This window comes from Gastrolobium bilobum, unplaced genomic scaffold, assembly GCF_033153095.1.
Source record: "Gastrolobium bilobum isolate Gb01-03AN ecotype WA unplaced genomic scaffold, APGP_CSIRO_Gbil_v1 utg11851, whole genome shotgun sequence".
NCBI lineage: Eukaryota > Viridiplantae > Streptophyta > Magnoliopsida > Fabales > Fabaceae > Gastrolobium > Gastrolobium bilobum.
The window spans coordinates 485,597-502,039 of record NW_026898367.1 but is presented as its reverse complement, the minus strand read 5'-3'; the positions used below and the strand labels follow the sequence as shown (position 1 = coordinate 502,039).

Here is a 16,443-nt window from a genome sequence, read left to right as displayed (position 1 = left end):
GAACTTCTGTATTTAATGGATTAAGCCAGAATCATGGGATTAAGGGCTTGTGGCTTTGTTAGAAGCTTTAAGACTTGAAAATGTAATGAAAAGGCGTTGTCTTAATATTGTATGCTTGTGGTGCATGTTGTTGATGTATTGTTGGTCCATAACAGATTGTGAATCTGCTTTGTTTGGACTTTGAGCTGTGGAATCTTGGCTTTTGGAGTTAGCTTGCAAGGTAAGCTTTTGTGTCCTCGGTTTAGCCATGTTATGGTTCCACCATGTCCCATGGGGGTATGGTTTATGCATGCTGTGTACATGCTTTTGGATATTTGATATGTTGATTGAACTTTACGTGTAATGGCTATGCATGTGTTGTTTCATCTTGACGGGAAGCCTGAGTATGTAGCACCATACAAGACGGTGTACCGGGGTGAATGCAAGTGGTACTTGCACGGTGTGTAGGTGATAGACGTATACCTGCACTGTCTCTGGCCAGTAGATTAGTATTGACACACATGGCATGATTATCTGCTGCATTGCTTTGTTTTTGAAATGATAAATGATAAACTGCTTTTGAACTTATATTGCACATGTAAGTGAGCTTGGGGTGGAAGATCCTTGAGGACTCACTGACTTACTGAGATTTCTAGATTAGAGATCTTACCCCACGTTTGGGGAATGCTTATTTCAGGATCAGGTAGTATGGGTACTGATGCCTCAGGCGGCGGGAGGCCGGAGCTTAGCTGATTTTGTTGTTTCTGCTTATTTGTTAGCATGACTGGATTTGGATGTTGTTTATGTCTTCCGCTATTTATGATGTGTTGTTGTTGAGACTGATGTTGGGCATGTTGCCTTATTTGAGTGAGCATGGGGATTGTCCATGACACTCTCTGTTAGTACTTGTAGTTTGGAGTTGTATAAACTGTTAGATGGTCCGGTCTACGTTGTTGTAGTTCCGTGACTAGAGCCACATTTATATTATTTATGTTATGAGGTATTTCAGTTAGCTGTTTTATTGCAATTACATACAGGCGATGTTTTATTAATTGATTATTAAGAAAGTTGGTAATGTTAATGACATCATAATTGAAAAGAAAAAGTAATTCCGCATTTTAATTAAGCGTAGCTTAATACGATATTATGATAACATTACCGGATATATACGGGGTGTTACACATATCATCCACAAACCAGTGGTCTCGTTGAAGTCTCTAACCGAGAAGTTAAGAGGATTTTAGAGAAGGTAGTCAATCCTTCTCGAAAAGACTGGTCTCTCAAGTTAGATGAAGCATTATGGGCTTACAGAACTACATATAGAACACCCTTAGGATGTTCTCCATACAAATTATTATTTGGAAAAGCATGCCATCTTCCCCTCGAACTGGAACACAAAGCTTACTGGGCAGTATATGCCCTCAACATGGATGAAAAGGCAGCAGGAGAAAAGAGACTGCTACAACTTGAAGAGTTGGAGGAATTCAGAGGGAACACGTATGAAAATCATAAATTGTACAAAGAGAAGATGAAGAAGTGGTACGATAAAAGGATCAGAAACAGAGATATAAAAATTGGCCAGAAAGTGCTACTCTTCAATTCCAGACTCAGACTGTTCCTAGGAAAACTCAAATCAAGATGGACTGGGCCATATTAAATTGTGAATGATGCAGGAAATGGAGCTTTTGAGATCCAAGGATCTGAACATGGCCGTTCCTTCAAAGTGAATGGACACAGGTTGAAACTATACAATGATGAAACCTTCAATGAAAAAGAGGAAAGTATACCTCTTTCTGAATCCACCTGAGAGGTAAGTACCATGTCTAGCTAAAGACACTAAACTAAGCGCTGACTGGGAGGCAACCCAGTGGATACATTTGCTCTTTAATAAAGAGCAAAGTTTTGGGGTGGTTACTCTTAACCACATAGCTCCCAAAAGGAGGGAACGTCTGATGTTCCACTCCAAAGTCCAAATAAGATACGTTCCATTCTAGGAACGTAGTTTTGGGGTAGTTACTGACCACACAATCCCAATCTTCTTTAAAAAAAAGGAGAAAACCCTCCTAGTGTTAAAATCTAGTTTATTTTCAGTATTGTTTATTTTAATTCCTTTTTCTTTTTCCGTTCCCTTGTAAATATTCTTTTTGCAATGAAAAAGACCCCTTTTTTTTTATCAAACTGCTTAGTACATACATTTCAGTTATAGTATTAAGGCTGTACAATTTTGAATGGCCAACAACATGAAACACAAAGTCACTGACTAATCATTCTTATTCTTCCTCTGAGTGCTTGAAATAGGAAAAGTGCAGGGAATTTAATCTTCAGATTTTTTAGGGAAGCTGATATGTGTGAACTAAAGCTGGTAAGGAACGGAAAAAGGCCAAACACTTACTTATGAGAGCGTTCCTGAGGTGTAACCACAATGAAACTTCTAAACTTGCCTTGATGCTGTAAGTACTGCTGAAGAACAGATGGATTCCACTGCCAACTCCCTCTCATGCAAACAAAAACAGAACCACACACTCACCTTCATTCCATCTATACTCACCAATACATCTTCAGGTCAATCAAAAAAGGGAAAGGAACAGATCCAAAAATGAACAAAAAGGACAGAAGAAAGAAAAGCAAAGGAAAAGGAACAGCCATTCAAAATAATTCAGAAGAAAATACCAGAAAACCTTCCTTCAAGGGAAGAAAAGGTGTTCCCTCAAACAGAAAAAGTCTAGTTCAAAGGCACAAAAGTAAACGTTCCTTGAACACATACTGAGAAAGAAACTTCCATAAGGAAGGGATTTCAGACAGCTTAGCCATTGGGGGAAGGTAGTGTTATGGCAAAAATACTATTGGTCACCTTAGGAATAAGGGGCCACTTCGTCCACTTTAAGGTTCTGTACTAAGTACCTGTTGGAGTCAAGGGAGCCATAGGAATATGAAAACTCGTGAGCCATCTAGTCCATGAGCTGAGGAATCAGAGTTGGCAGATAAGAAACTGGGACAAAGCCAAAAAGTGCTAAGTCTTGAGCATAGAAAATAACGGCAGATAAGAAACTGGGACAAAGCCAAAAAGTGCTAAGTCTTGAGCAAAGAAAATAACTATTTAAGAATGGATCAGTGAATCCGTTCCTTCTGTTAAACTGTTTTTAAAACCATCAACCTTGTTGTCTCTTGATTATAGTTATCGTTGTTTTATTATTTTTGCTTTATTCAATCTTGCATCTATAAAACTCCAATGATTATTATCACACCTTCTTTTAAACAGGAAGGATCACATATATAACGCAGCGAGCAATTGTTTGCCATCAGACTGAACTTACTGTTCCTGAGGAATGTTGTCAAGACAGTAGGGAACGTTTGACCAGACAATTCATTCACTAACTTTTTTTCTCATTTTCATTCTTTATAAAATAGCTTAAGACATTGTCTAGAGTTCTATCCTCGTGGGAACGATAATTTGGACCTTAATACACCCATTATTACTTGATGCGTGCACTTGCGCACTTGGGTTGGAAGTAAGGGAACGAATCTGTGTTCTATTGTTAATTAAAAATGGTACATTTTCTATCATTATGAATGATATTGTTTATGGTACTGCTACCTTAATAAATGGATTGTATGTTCTGGAAATGGGAACTGAAGTGCTCAAAATAGATGTGAAACGACCTAGGATGGATAATCAATCATATCTTTGGCACTATAGACTAGGGCACACAAATGAAACAAGAATGTCTAGAATGCATGCTAATGGATACCTAGATTCCTTGGATTTGGAATCCTATGGACAATGTGAATCTTGTCTAACTGGGAAAATGACTTGTCACACGCCCAAAGGGCTAGTGAGTTATTAGAACTCATTCACTCTGATGTATGTGGCCCAATGTCTATTGAGGCTAGAGGAGGATACTCCTATTTCATTACCTTTACGGATGACAAATCAAGATTTGGGTATGTGTACCTGATAAGATATAAATCCGAAGCTTTTGAAAAGTTCAAAGAGTTTAGGAATAAAGCAGAGAAACAGCGTGGCAAGATAATTAAGACATTACGATCAGACCGTGGTGGTGAATATTTGAGCCATGAGTTTCAGGATTATCTAAGAGAGAATGGAATTCTCTCGCAGTTTACTGCTCCTTACACACCACACCAAAATGGTGTCTCCGAAAGGAGAAACAAGACCTTGTTAGACATGGTTAGGTCTATGATGAGTGAGACTCAACTTCCAAAATCGTTTTGGGGATATGCCTTAGACACAACGGTATACCTTCTAAATAGGATACCGTCTAAATCTGTTCAGACCACACCATATGAGATATGGAATGGTAAGAGACCCAACCTGAGTTATCTCAGGGTTTGGGGATCGCCAGCTTATGTCAAGACATTGGCATCAGACAAGCTTAGTGCTAAGAGTACTAAATGTCTTTTTGTGGGGTATCCTAAAGGATACTACTTTTACTCTATGGATGAACACAAAGTGTTTGTATCCAAGAATGCTGAGTTCCTTGAGAAGGATTTGATCTCTCAAGGAGCCAGTGGGAGTAAGATTGATCTTGAAGAAGTTCAAGAACCACATGAACAGATTGAGGAACCCAAGTCTGATCAGCAGGCGACGTTCTCCGATGGAGAAGTAAACACACAACTCTGTAGGTCTACGAGGGTCATCCATCCACCTGAGAGGTATGGATTTGTGATTGAGAATCAACAAACCGTTGAGGATAATGAACCGAATAACTACGAGGAGGCAGTCAAGGATGTTGACTCTTCTAGTTGGCTTGAAGCCATGGAATCTGATATCGATTCGATGTATCAGAACAAGGTATGGACCTTGGTTCCTAAACCGCAAGGAATAGTTCCTATCGGTAACAAATGAGTCTTTAAAAGAAAGACTGATGCAAATGGCAACGTTCAAACCTACAAAGCTAGGTTGGTGGCGAAAGGATATCGTCAAAGACAAGGAGTTGACTATGATGAAACTTTCTCACCAGTTGCCATGATCAAATCTATAAGGATCATGCTTGCGATAGCAGCATATCACGACTATGAAATTTGGCAAATGGATGTCAAGACCGCCTTCTTGAAGGAGGAAGTGTACATGACACAACCTGAAGGCTTTATAATCAAAGATCATGAGAATATGGTATGCAAACTTCAAAGGTCGATATATGGGCTAAAGCAAGCATCAAGGAGTTGGAATATTCGTTTTGATGAGGTCGTTAGGAGTAACGGTTTCATCAAGAACGAGGATGAACCTTGTGTTTATAGGAAGGTTAGTGGGAGTAATGTTGTCTTCCCCGTGCTTTATGTAGATGACATATTGCTTATAGGAAATGACATCCCCACATTACAAACAACGAAAGAATGGCTTTCAGAAAGCTTCACCATGAAGGATTTGGGAGAGGCGGCCTTTATACTTGGTATAAAGATCTATAGAGATAGATCAAACAGGCTGCTGGGTTTATCTCAATCCACGTATATTGACAAGATGCTAAAAAGGTTTAGCATGGAAGGGTCGAAAAGGGGTTTTCTACCTGTCAGTCATGGGATACATCTTTCAAAGGCTATGTGTCCTAAGTCACAGCCTGAGAAGTAGGGGTGTAAATGGGCCAGGCTGGCCCAGCCCAGCCTACGGCCCGGCCTACATTGAGCCCAGCCCAGGCTCAGCCTTTCAGAAAAGTAGAGTAGGCTTAGGCTTATAAAAAAGATTTTTTAATAAATAGGCCATAGGCCAATTTTGTCAAGGCCGGCCTACAGCCTTGTAGGCTGGCCTATTTAATTTATTATAATAAAATAATAAAATAATATTTATTTTATGTGGCAAAGACACAAAGTACCAAATACCAATATCTCTTACTTTTTGTGCTATTTTATTTTATGAAAGGAAAACTTGTCTAATGTCTCCAAATTTTACATGCTGTTGTAGCTTAATACCATGGAGCAATGGGTACCTTGTTGGATTATGATGTTACTAATGAAGATCTTTCAATAATACTCTTCTTTCCCTTGTCTTGATGGTGGTTTAAAGATTTTTAGATGAATGACATTCTCTTGTAGACTTTATTTCAGCATCCAGTAATTGTATTTTTCTTATTTTTCCCATTTGTTGGACTCTATTCCTCTATGATATACATTCTAGACCTGAGGTATTATGTTGACTCTTTCTTGTTTGTCATTTTTTGCTTATGAGAAGTACTAGTGCGTGCATGAATGGAACTTTCTTTGCACTATACAATTATTTTTTTTTGCTTAGTATATATAGTGGGAGGCCTACAAGGCCTATAGGCCATGTCAGACTTTCTTATTTTTGAAAATAGACGGGGCTTGGCCTACAAATAAAGCCTTTAATAGGCCAGTAGGCCAGATAGGCTGAATTTTTTTTTACGTAGGTTTGGGCCAGGATGGCCAAAGCCCAGCCCAGCCCATTTACACCCCTACTGAGAAGGATCGCATGAGTGGAATTCCATACGCTTCGGCTATTGGGTCCATCATGTATGCCATGATATGTACGAGACCAGATGTCTCATATGCTTTAAGCATTACGAGCAGATACCAGTCTGACCCTGGAGAGGGTCACTGGATGGCAGACAAGACCATCCTTAAATACTTGAGAAGAACTAAGGATGCGTTTTTGGTCTATGGTGGGGTTAATGAGCTTACAGTGAAAGGGTTCACTGATGTCAGCTTTCAGAGTGACAAAGATGACTGCAAGTCACAGTCAGGGTTCGTATTCACCTTAAATGGTGGGGCAGTGTCTTGGAAGAGTTCCAAGCAGGAGACAACAGCAGATTCAACGACAGAAGCTGAATACATAGCTGCTTCGGAAGCGGCTAAGGAGGCCGTGTGGATCAAGAAGTTCATAACTGAACTAAGGGTGGTTCCAAGCGTGGATGAACCCATACAGTTGTTGTGCGACAACACTGGAGCCATTGCGCAGTTAAAGGAACCTAGGTCTCATCAAAGATCTAAACACGTGCTCCGCAGATATCACCTGATTAGAGAAATCATTGATAGGATGGATGTAAAGATGGATTATGTTCCCACAGATGATAACCTGACCGATTCTCTGACAAAGGCTGTTTCTCAGAGAAAACATGATAGTCATTATGAGGCTTTAGGTATACGACTTAGGTCTGATTGGCTCTAGGCCAAGTGGGAGCTTGTTAGTATTTGGGTTTCCTAGAGACAATCTTATGATTAAATAAGGACATAGATGTAGACCTTTTTAATATTGTCGCAAATAAATAAAAGCACTATTTATCTTGTTTCATAATTATGTCTCGATATTAATGTTAATATATTATGAATAACTTGATAAACCCCGTGGAATAAAATATGTATCTCTTGAGTATCTGTGATGAGATCACAATCATGAGGATTCAAGAATACCGGATGTTTATTCCTAATTTTATGTTCCTAGTCTAGAGATACTGAGAATGGGGTCAGTAATCTCGGGTAAGACTAGCACGACTTATCTACTTGTATATGGATACAAGGTATAGACCTCATGTGCTACAGATATGGAGATGTCTTAGCTAAAGTCGTGGGTGGACCTATAAGGGTATAGCTCGCACTGAACGGACCCTCAAAGAGACTCTATGAGGAAATCTCACAGATAGTATCATTAGAGTAGTCTCTATATATTTGGGTATGTCTTTCCTTAGACCAGAAGTTATCACTTAGACTGTGTTTGAGAAGGCATGCCTTGATTGTATACCTCGTCTACCTGAAACATGGAGACTCATAGGTATGCTCTTGGGCTTGTCCTGATAGGGCACATGGCTAGGGTAATAAGCTGAAGGAATTCGTCAAATCTCTGTGAGAGATTAGGTTATCCTTAAATCGGAGAAATCGGGATGACAATTACAGTGACTCGGGAATCTATGCATAGTAAAAGAGATCATAAGATGATATGCCTTTAGAGTCAGTAAATTGAAGACTCCCTATTTCATAAAAAGCTAACCCTAAACCGCAAGGGATGATACATTTCTTTACCCTAGGTTTTATGGGAAGGTAACCGAGACGAAGGGACAAACATACGGCAACCAAATATGTTTAATAGGATGATTAAATCATTAATCTAACTAGTTCTGTGGCAACAAAGCATTGCTAGTGCTCTGTGTTGTCATTAGATGGGTTGTGGGCTTATTGGGCCCAGGCTCATTTATGTCAGTGGCTATGTTGGACCTAATGGGTCACACGCAAACACCTAATTGTCTAGATACTCTAGCATTAAAGGTATTGGGCCTAATAATAGTTATTAGCCCAAGAAGTTGTTTGGAACTCCACCTAAAGGGGTGGAGGGCGCATGGATCGTTGTAATGGGCTTGGATAGTCCAAGTCATTACTAATTAATTTAATTAGTTAAATTAATTATCAAACATTTAAATTTTTAATTTTGGAATTGAAAATTTGAATTTTGAATTTTGAATTTTGAATTTTGAATTTGAATTTTGAAATTCGAATTTTGAATTTGAAATTTGAAATTTGAATTTAGAATTTTGAAATTTGAAATTTGAAATTTGAATTTTGAAATTTGAATTTGAATTTAGAATTTGAATTTGAATTTAAAATTTAAGTGTTTGAAAGTTTGAATTCAAATGTTTGAAATTCGAATTTGAATTGGCTATGAAAAGTTGTTTCATAACAAAAGGATAAGATGAGATCTTGTTGGAACATATCAAGAGGAAATCTTTTGGACATAATCTAAGAAGATTTGAGGTGCTGATTTGGCTGTTGGTTAGTCATCAGAATCAGCTCCAGAAGATACGATCTGTTGGGAGAATATTTGAGTGATTTGATTCAAGTTTGAATGCAACTACTCAAATGTATATGGTCATTATTTAGGCTATATGGGGCGCACCATATAACTGATTATATGATGATTTATGATCAGATATTTGATTAGGTTTTGAACCTAATATATCATAAAGATATGATAGGATGTTGTTGGCAAGATTTGATGAGATTTGATTTGCAACAAATCATATTCTCTCTCTATTTGATAGAGCGCCCTTTTGGAAGGGATTTTTATTGATTAAAAATCTGATTTGTTTTTAACAAATAGGCTCCTCTTGTGCGCCTCTTTATATATGTTCCTTCTAGGGTTTTTAGAAAACCAACCAAGTCATTCTCTTCTCCTCTCCTGCGCCACTTTTGTGAAGATTTCACATTGAAAGCTTCACTCTTTCAAACACTTTTACCTAGCCTTTCTCTTCACACAGTGTGCGCTTAGCAAGCCTCATTGTAGTGATCACTTGGCGGTTTCACAAGAAGGAGTTCTTGCACCTAGACGCAGTGGGTGGTGTGGATCAACGTTAGAGGGTCTGAACCCTTCAGACCTACCTTGATCATCATGAGTTTTCACGAACAAGGTAACATCATGCTTTCCTAAAGCATGATCTTGAATGCATGTGTGTTCCGCAATGAAAAAGTTTTGTTTTTCCCTCCAGCATGCATCGGCCTTCAAGGCCATTTCCAGCTATCACAAGATAGCATCAATGTGATCCTCTAAATTAGCTGGTGAACCACAGGAAGCTAGGGAATCTACAATTTTCTTGATCTGTAGTAAGTATTTGGATACTTCACCTTCTTTCTTGGTGTTCTTTAGTTGTAATTTGAGTTGCTTGACCTTTGCTCGTGTTTGTGATGAAAAAAATTCTTCAAGTTTGCTCCAAACTTGGAATGAATTCGAACAACCAACCATACGTGTGTATATTGATTTTGACATGGATGCTAGCAACCGTGACAGAAGCAGCTGGTCTTGTTGAGCATTGTGTGCTTTCTGAATATCTGAGGATGGAACTACCTTCTGCATTTTCTCCAGTGGAATTTACTCCAGCAGGTACAATATCTTGAATTTCTTGTGTGATGAATTTGGTTAAGTCATAGCCTTTAATTGTGGTTAGAGCTTACTGTTTGCAGGGCAAAAAATTGTCTTCATCCAGTTTGAAAGAGACTGGATTAGAAAAGGTATGGATAGAGTTTAGCGCAGATCTGTTTGTCTACATGGATCAAGAAGCTCTGATACCATAAAAGGTATCAACATCAAGAAGAGAAAGAAAGAAAGTAACAAGAAGGGGAAGAAGATGACAGAGAGAAAAGGATTCTATTCTCTTTCTTTTGATTGTAAAAATGACTTGATGATTTACAAAGTGAGACTCAATCTTTATTTATAGATTGGTCCACTGCTAAGTGACTTATTACAAGTTTCTTAGAAACAATAACTAACTCTATTTTGTTAAATCTCCTAATTGAATTTATTGGGCCATTCATTGGCCACTGGCTTTCAATAAGCATGGAACAATTTTAATTTGTTAAAAATACACAAGATTCCGATAGGGATGAGAATTGACTGCATGTAACTTTACCTTGCATTTTATTTTTAAGAAAAAAATTAAAGGCATTTTATAGGATTAAGGGCGCCATACTACGATTTTTTTTTATCATTTTAATAGTCCACTTTCAGTTGATTTTTCCTTGCTGTTTTATGAGCATCAAGCGCATGTAAAATAAAAATTTCTTGAGTTTAAAAGCAATTTATGCTAATTTTTACTGAAGTTTCTGTAACATTTCTTAGTTGTTCTAGCAAAAAAATTTATTTATTGTAATTTAATTAAATAATTACGTAAATATGACAGTTTAGAGAATATTTACAGATCTATTATACACTGTGATGCATTTTTTGGACGTCACATGTGACGTCCCAGTGAGGTGTCTTTCATGAAAAAGAAGACGCTCCAATAGAATGTCACATGTGACGCCCAAAAAAGACATGAGAGTTATCTTAGGCGTCACCATTTTACACTAATAAGATTGTGATCGATGATGTTGATTGGCAACCTAAAAAGTCTAATCAATGTAAGAATGCGTACTGCTGCAAAGCTTCTATGTAAATGTGAAGATATTTGCATATTTTTCCATGTCTACTTTAAATTCCTCGTTAAAATTTTTTCTGCTTTCCGTATAACTTCCTCTTATGCATATCTTATTCTTTATAATTTATTAGTTTTATGTAATTTTATCATCTATTCATTTGATTTTTTTTTTTTTTTTTGATAACACATTTGATTTTTTTAGTTTGTTTTATTTGTTACCTTAATTATTTTATTTCTGGTTTATGCAAAATACCATTAACCACTCGTTAATTACAATTTCATCCAGACATAGAAAAGATAACAATTAGAATCTTATAATTATTTGTGAATTAATTGTTTGCCTATTTGCGTGAGATCTGTTTCACACAAGCATTGGAGCATGTTGATATGGAGGTGATATATAAAACAGTTTTTTTTTTTTTTTTTCAATTAATGAACTGAGTTGATTTTTCAAAAAAAAAAAAACTTTACTTTATTGTTCGTACACGATTGTTGTATAAAAGAAAAATAAGAAACAAAAATTAAGGGTATTTTGATAATTTCATTCACATTCCCATCAATATTTTACCATCAATCAAACATAGCATCAGTCAAATTAACTCAACTTTTTCTGCAAAATTTTGTCCAACCAAACACTTTTTTGTAACTTAACCTGAATAAAAAAATTTCTACTAAATCCCTAACAATCTTTTTTTCTCGGTTAAAATAAATATCTCTCGTACGAAACGCCTCCTAAAAATATATCATACCCCACACTCGAAAGGAAAAAAACAGAGTTCAGAGTGTGCGACACTGTGCGTCCTGATTTTCTTTAATGAACTGAATTGAATTGGAAAACATAATTTAACTTAGAGAACTGAATTGATTTAATTTTTCGAATCAGTTTATAAAATTAGTTATAAACTAGTCCAAATTAGTTGAAACAGATCGTAACTTACACTGAATTGATTTAATTGATTTTATACAACAATCGTGTACGAACAATAAAGTAAAGTTTTTTTTTTTTTTTTAAAAATCAACTCAGTTCATTAATTGAAAAAAAAAAAAACAGTTTTATATATCACCTCCATATCGACATACTCCAATGCTTGTGTGAAACAGATCTCACGCAAATAGGCAAACAATTAATTCACAAATAATTATAAGATTCTAATTGTTATCTTTTCTATGTCTGGATGAAATTGTAATTAACGAGTGGTTAATGATATTTTGCATAAACCAAAAATAAAATAATTAAGGTAACAAATTAAAACAAACTAAAAAAATCAAATGAATAGATGATAAAATGACATAAAACTAATAAATTATAAAGAATAATATATGCATAAGAGGAAGTTATACGGAAAGCAGAAAAATTTTAACGAGGAATTTAAAGTTGACGAATGGAAAAATATGCAAATATCTTCTCACATTTACGTAGAAGCTTTGCAGTAGTACGCATTCTTACATTCATTAGACTTTTTAGGTTGCCAATCAACATCATCGATCACAGTCTTATTAGTGTAAAATGGTGACGCCCAAGTAACTCTGACGTCTCTTTTGTGCGTCACATGTGACGCTTTATTGAGACGTCTTCTCTTTCACGAGAGATGCCTCACTGAGGCGTCACATGTGACGTCCAAAAAATACATCACAGTGTGTAATATATCTGTTAATATTTCTCAAATTGTCATATTTGCATAATTATTTAATTAAATTGCAATAATTAAATTTTTTTGCCCAGTTGTTGTAGTGCCAAATTACTAAACTAATTTTTACATCCTAATTCGTTTATACAAAATTCTGTACAGATGGTGGTTGAACAAGTTTTCTTCATCATTTTGTAGTTCATCCTGTAATAGAAATTGGATTCTCTGCATCAAGAAGAGTCAAGACTTGGGTATGATTGAAAAAAATGAAAAAGAAAAAAAAATACATCAATAACAGGGAAACAGAAAATTATTTTCTCTCGTGATTATTTATTCACACTCTTTATTAAATAGTAATAATAATAATAATTTATATTATTTTCATTTAATTAATTTTATTCATATAGAATTTTAATTAATTGTATTTTATAAACAAATTGTAATTATTGTAAAAAGTAAATAGTTATTATTAATTATAACAATAATAATAAGGGTTTAATATTTCTGTTTTTTTGCTAAAAAAAATTGTCACACTCGTATAAAGGTAAGTGAGTCTCATTGTAAAGAGAAGTGAAAGAAAAAATTACTATAATCTATTTACTTTTATGTGAGAATGACAGAAATTTTTTTTATAAAAAATAAATAAATATTTTTAACTTAATAATAATTAAGGGAATAACATCTGTCATCTTAAAGTATATGAGCTTATATCATTTTAGATTCTAATCGTTGATTTTCGTTCATCGATGGTTACAATTTATTGGATCAAAATTATTAATTAATAATAAATTTGGCCCATTAAATTTGACCTAATAAATTATAACCGTTGATGGACAAAAATTAACAGTTAAGATCTAAAATGATATAAGCTTATATACTTTAAAATACATATGTTTTTTCCAATAATTAATAGTAGTGACAAAAAATGTGATGTTTTCAATTGGGCCTGGGTTATATGTTCTGTAAAGTGGCCCAATAGATCTCTTGCTTAGGGAAGAAAAAAGCGAAATGGAATGCGATTCTCCAAAAGTGAGAGTCATCATCGTTTATCTCAGTTTGCGACTTTCGTATTGATTTGTGCTGTGAGGTGAAAAATCTCAGGTTCTTGTTTACTTCTTTGTTCCAAATCATTAGTTTCTCTTGATTTGTTCTTTGTTTCTGATACCTAACATGAATTTTTAATTTCCAGGTTCATATTGATGGGTTGGGATTGCAATTTTTTTTTTTTTTAAATTCTTTTTGAAGTATTAACAGTTACTGACACCTAGAAAGCCTTGTTTTTTTGGGATAGCTAGATGATTATTAATTTGTCTTAGTTGAGTTAGCAATTATGATAATGTCCTGGTATGTTAGTATAATTCTTTTAGTTTGCTTTAAAATCCTGTAAATAGTTAAGCTTTCACTTGTGTTGTTCTTGTGTCAGCTATTTCCTTGTTTTAGGCCACCCTTGGTTAAACACTTTAACTGAGAATGAGAAGGTGTGAAATTTAGACAGGTTGAGCCATTTTCGCTTCCACCATGTGTAGCCTTAGTGTGTATGTGTAACTGTGTGTGTTTGTTAGTTTGATAGATATAACTAGATTCATTTCTGTTATGCACGTTAGGAGAAATGTGTTTGTCTGGAACTCTTGAATTCAATTTCTGTATTGTGTGGGGTTATGGTCTTTACGAATTACCAATGCAAGTGTCTTTATTCAGAATTTCCTACCCCCTTCATCTTTTTGGCATAGATGGGATAGAGTTGTTTCCTATGATTCAATGTGGGTGCAGCAGATGGATTATTATTACTGTTTTTCTTTTGTTGGGGGGTTGGGTATCTTTTGAGCTAATTTACTCTCACTCTCTTTCTTTCTTTTTTCATTTCTTCTTTTGTGATTTCTATAGGGTAGATTTCTTATCCCCCATTTTTGTACTTCTTTCTCTTAATATATCCTTTGTTTTATCCCAAAAATATTAAAATGAAATTCCAATCAGCATATGTGGCACTATATGTAATTCTGGTGGAATTTCTAGAATTATATTTATTACTTCACTTTGGTTGTTTGTATCATCCTTGTTGATTTGTTTATATTTAGTTTCCATTTGTCATGACTTTTACTGGTTCACTTTTGTAATCTATAAATGTTTGCTTTGCTTATTCAGTGGAAACCATTAAGTTGTGAGAACCATGGGAAAAGACGCAAAGTCAAAGGAGGCTGGAGGGAAGGGAAAGGGAAAACAGGCAGCAAGTGGAAGTGATGAAAATGCTTCTAAGGGCAAAGGAAAAGGTGCGAAAGGTGCAGATGGGCTTGGTACTTGCACCTATGTCAAAGGTAGAAAATTTTCCCCATCCATGGTAACGCTATCATTATATGATCAGTTTCTTACATTGTTCCTGTATTGGAATGGCAATTTTTTTATTATTTTTTTTGGCTTTTTATTCTGCACAGCAAGGCATATCTTATGTGAGAAACAAGGTAAGATCAACGAGGCATACAAGAAGCTGCAGGATGGTTGGCTTGAAAATGGAGATAAGGTCCCACCAGCTGAGTTTGCAAAGGTATTTTTCTTTTGGAAGTCATGCATTGATTTTTGTTCTTCTTTCTCTTTTAAAATCCTTATTTGGTTTCCTATTTATAGTGGGGGTTATTTGCCCCCCACAACCCTTTGTCAGTAACGTGAAGTTTGATCAATGGGATTTTGTTGGAAAGGAGGAGAAATAAGAATCTGTTCACTTAAAATAAATCTAGAGATATAAACATCTTGTCTTTTCAGTTGTTTATCATCAGTAATATTATTTCACTGACCTCGCAGGTAGCGCAAGAGTATTCTGAATGTCCATCAGGAAAGAAGGGTGGAGACCTAGGATGGTTTCCACGAGGAAAGATGGCTGGGCCCTTTCAGGATGTTGCCTTCAACACACCTATTGGAGCTACTAGTGCTCCTTTTAAATCAACGTATTTCTCTTGCTCTCTAATTCTTATTATCCCAATTCATAATCCTCACATTAGAACCTGTGCCCCTTCTCTTCTCCATTTAGGTAGGCCTGCTAATGTTTGCTTGGATGATGTTGCAGGCATGGCTACCATATTATCTTATCTGAAGGAAGAAAGAACTGACCACTGAATAAGAATGAAGTTGTATTTCAATGGCATTAGAGCACATAACTATTGTCTGCTTAAATGATTGCATGTTGCTTCCCTTCCTTTAGTGGTTGTGGTTGATAATTTAAATATACAGTTTACCATATGTACACTGATCTGGCTTTCTAATATTTCGATAATTGAGAGCATTGTATGTGAATGTGGATGGTTTTACTACATTTATGACGTTTATTAAACCCCCACTCTAGTCCTATTTTTAATCTATGGCGGACATGTGTAGTTTTTGGGGATGCATTCGCAAAGACTAATGCCTCTGTTTATGAGGGACGGAGTTCGGGTTTGTTTGAATAATTTCTATCCGGGTAAAGTTTTTTTTTTGTTATTTTGTACAAAGGAATCAAACCCTAGACTTCTTCCTCAACTCTACCTATTCAACTGTACTTGACTGCCAACAGTAAATTTATACAATATGAAAGGGGGGGAAAAAGGTGTGTGGTGGGTTCTTGAGAAGAAAAGGGTACTGGTAAAGTATCTGGAGGTAATAAAAAACGTGTGATGGGGTTATTCATTTAGGAAGGCTGAAGGCTTGTAATGGAACATCAAATTTTTTTCCAATCAATGAAGATTTTCATCAAGGTTTTGCATTGAGTTTATATTTTCTTGCTCTAATTATGAATGAACTAATAAAAGATATGGAGGAAGAGGTGTCATGGTGTATGTTATTTACATATGATATTGTGTTATTAGAATTGTGGTGAAGTGTATTAGAGTCCAAAAGATTTATGTTAAGTCAAAGTAAGATTGAGTATAAGAAATGTGAGTTTATTACAGGTAGATGGGAAGATTGAGATTTTGTGCATATGCTATAATAAGAGATACCTAAGAAGA

The 16,443-nt window shown here is 35.6% G+C and overlaps 1 protein-coding gene across 2 annotated transcripts; it reads left to right on the top strand.

The window, feature by feature from the left end:
• The first annotated feature begins 13,446 nt into the window (after positions 1–13,446).
• On the top strand, positions 13,447–15,815 carry LOC133315377 (uncharacterized). 2 transcript variants are annotated; one of them, XM_061516982.1, is made up of 5 exons: positions 13,447–13,573; positions 14,615–14,784; positions 14,902–15,011; positions 15,266–15,408; positions 15,528–15,814. In XM_061516982.1, the coding sequence occupies exons 2-5, from the start codon at positions 14,640–14,642 to the stop codon at positions 15,568–15,570; spliced, it is 441 nt and encodes a 146-aa protein (XP_061372966.1). In that variant the 5' UTR covers positions 13,447–13,573; positions 14,615–14,639; the 3' UTR covers positions 15,571–15,814. The 2 variants fall into 2 exon arrangements, with proteins under 2 accessions (XP_061372966.1, XP_061372967.1); XM_061516983.1 differs by having other exon boundaries at positions 13,468–13,559; positions 15,528–15,815.
• Positions 15,816–16,443: the final 628 nt, after the last annotated feature.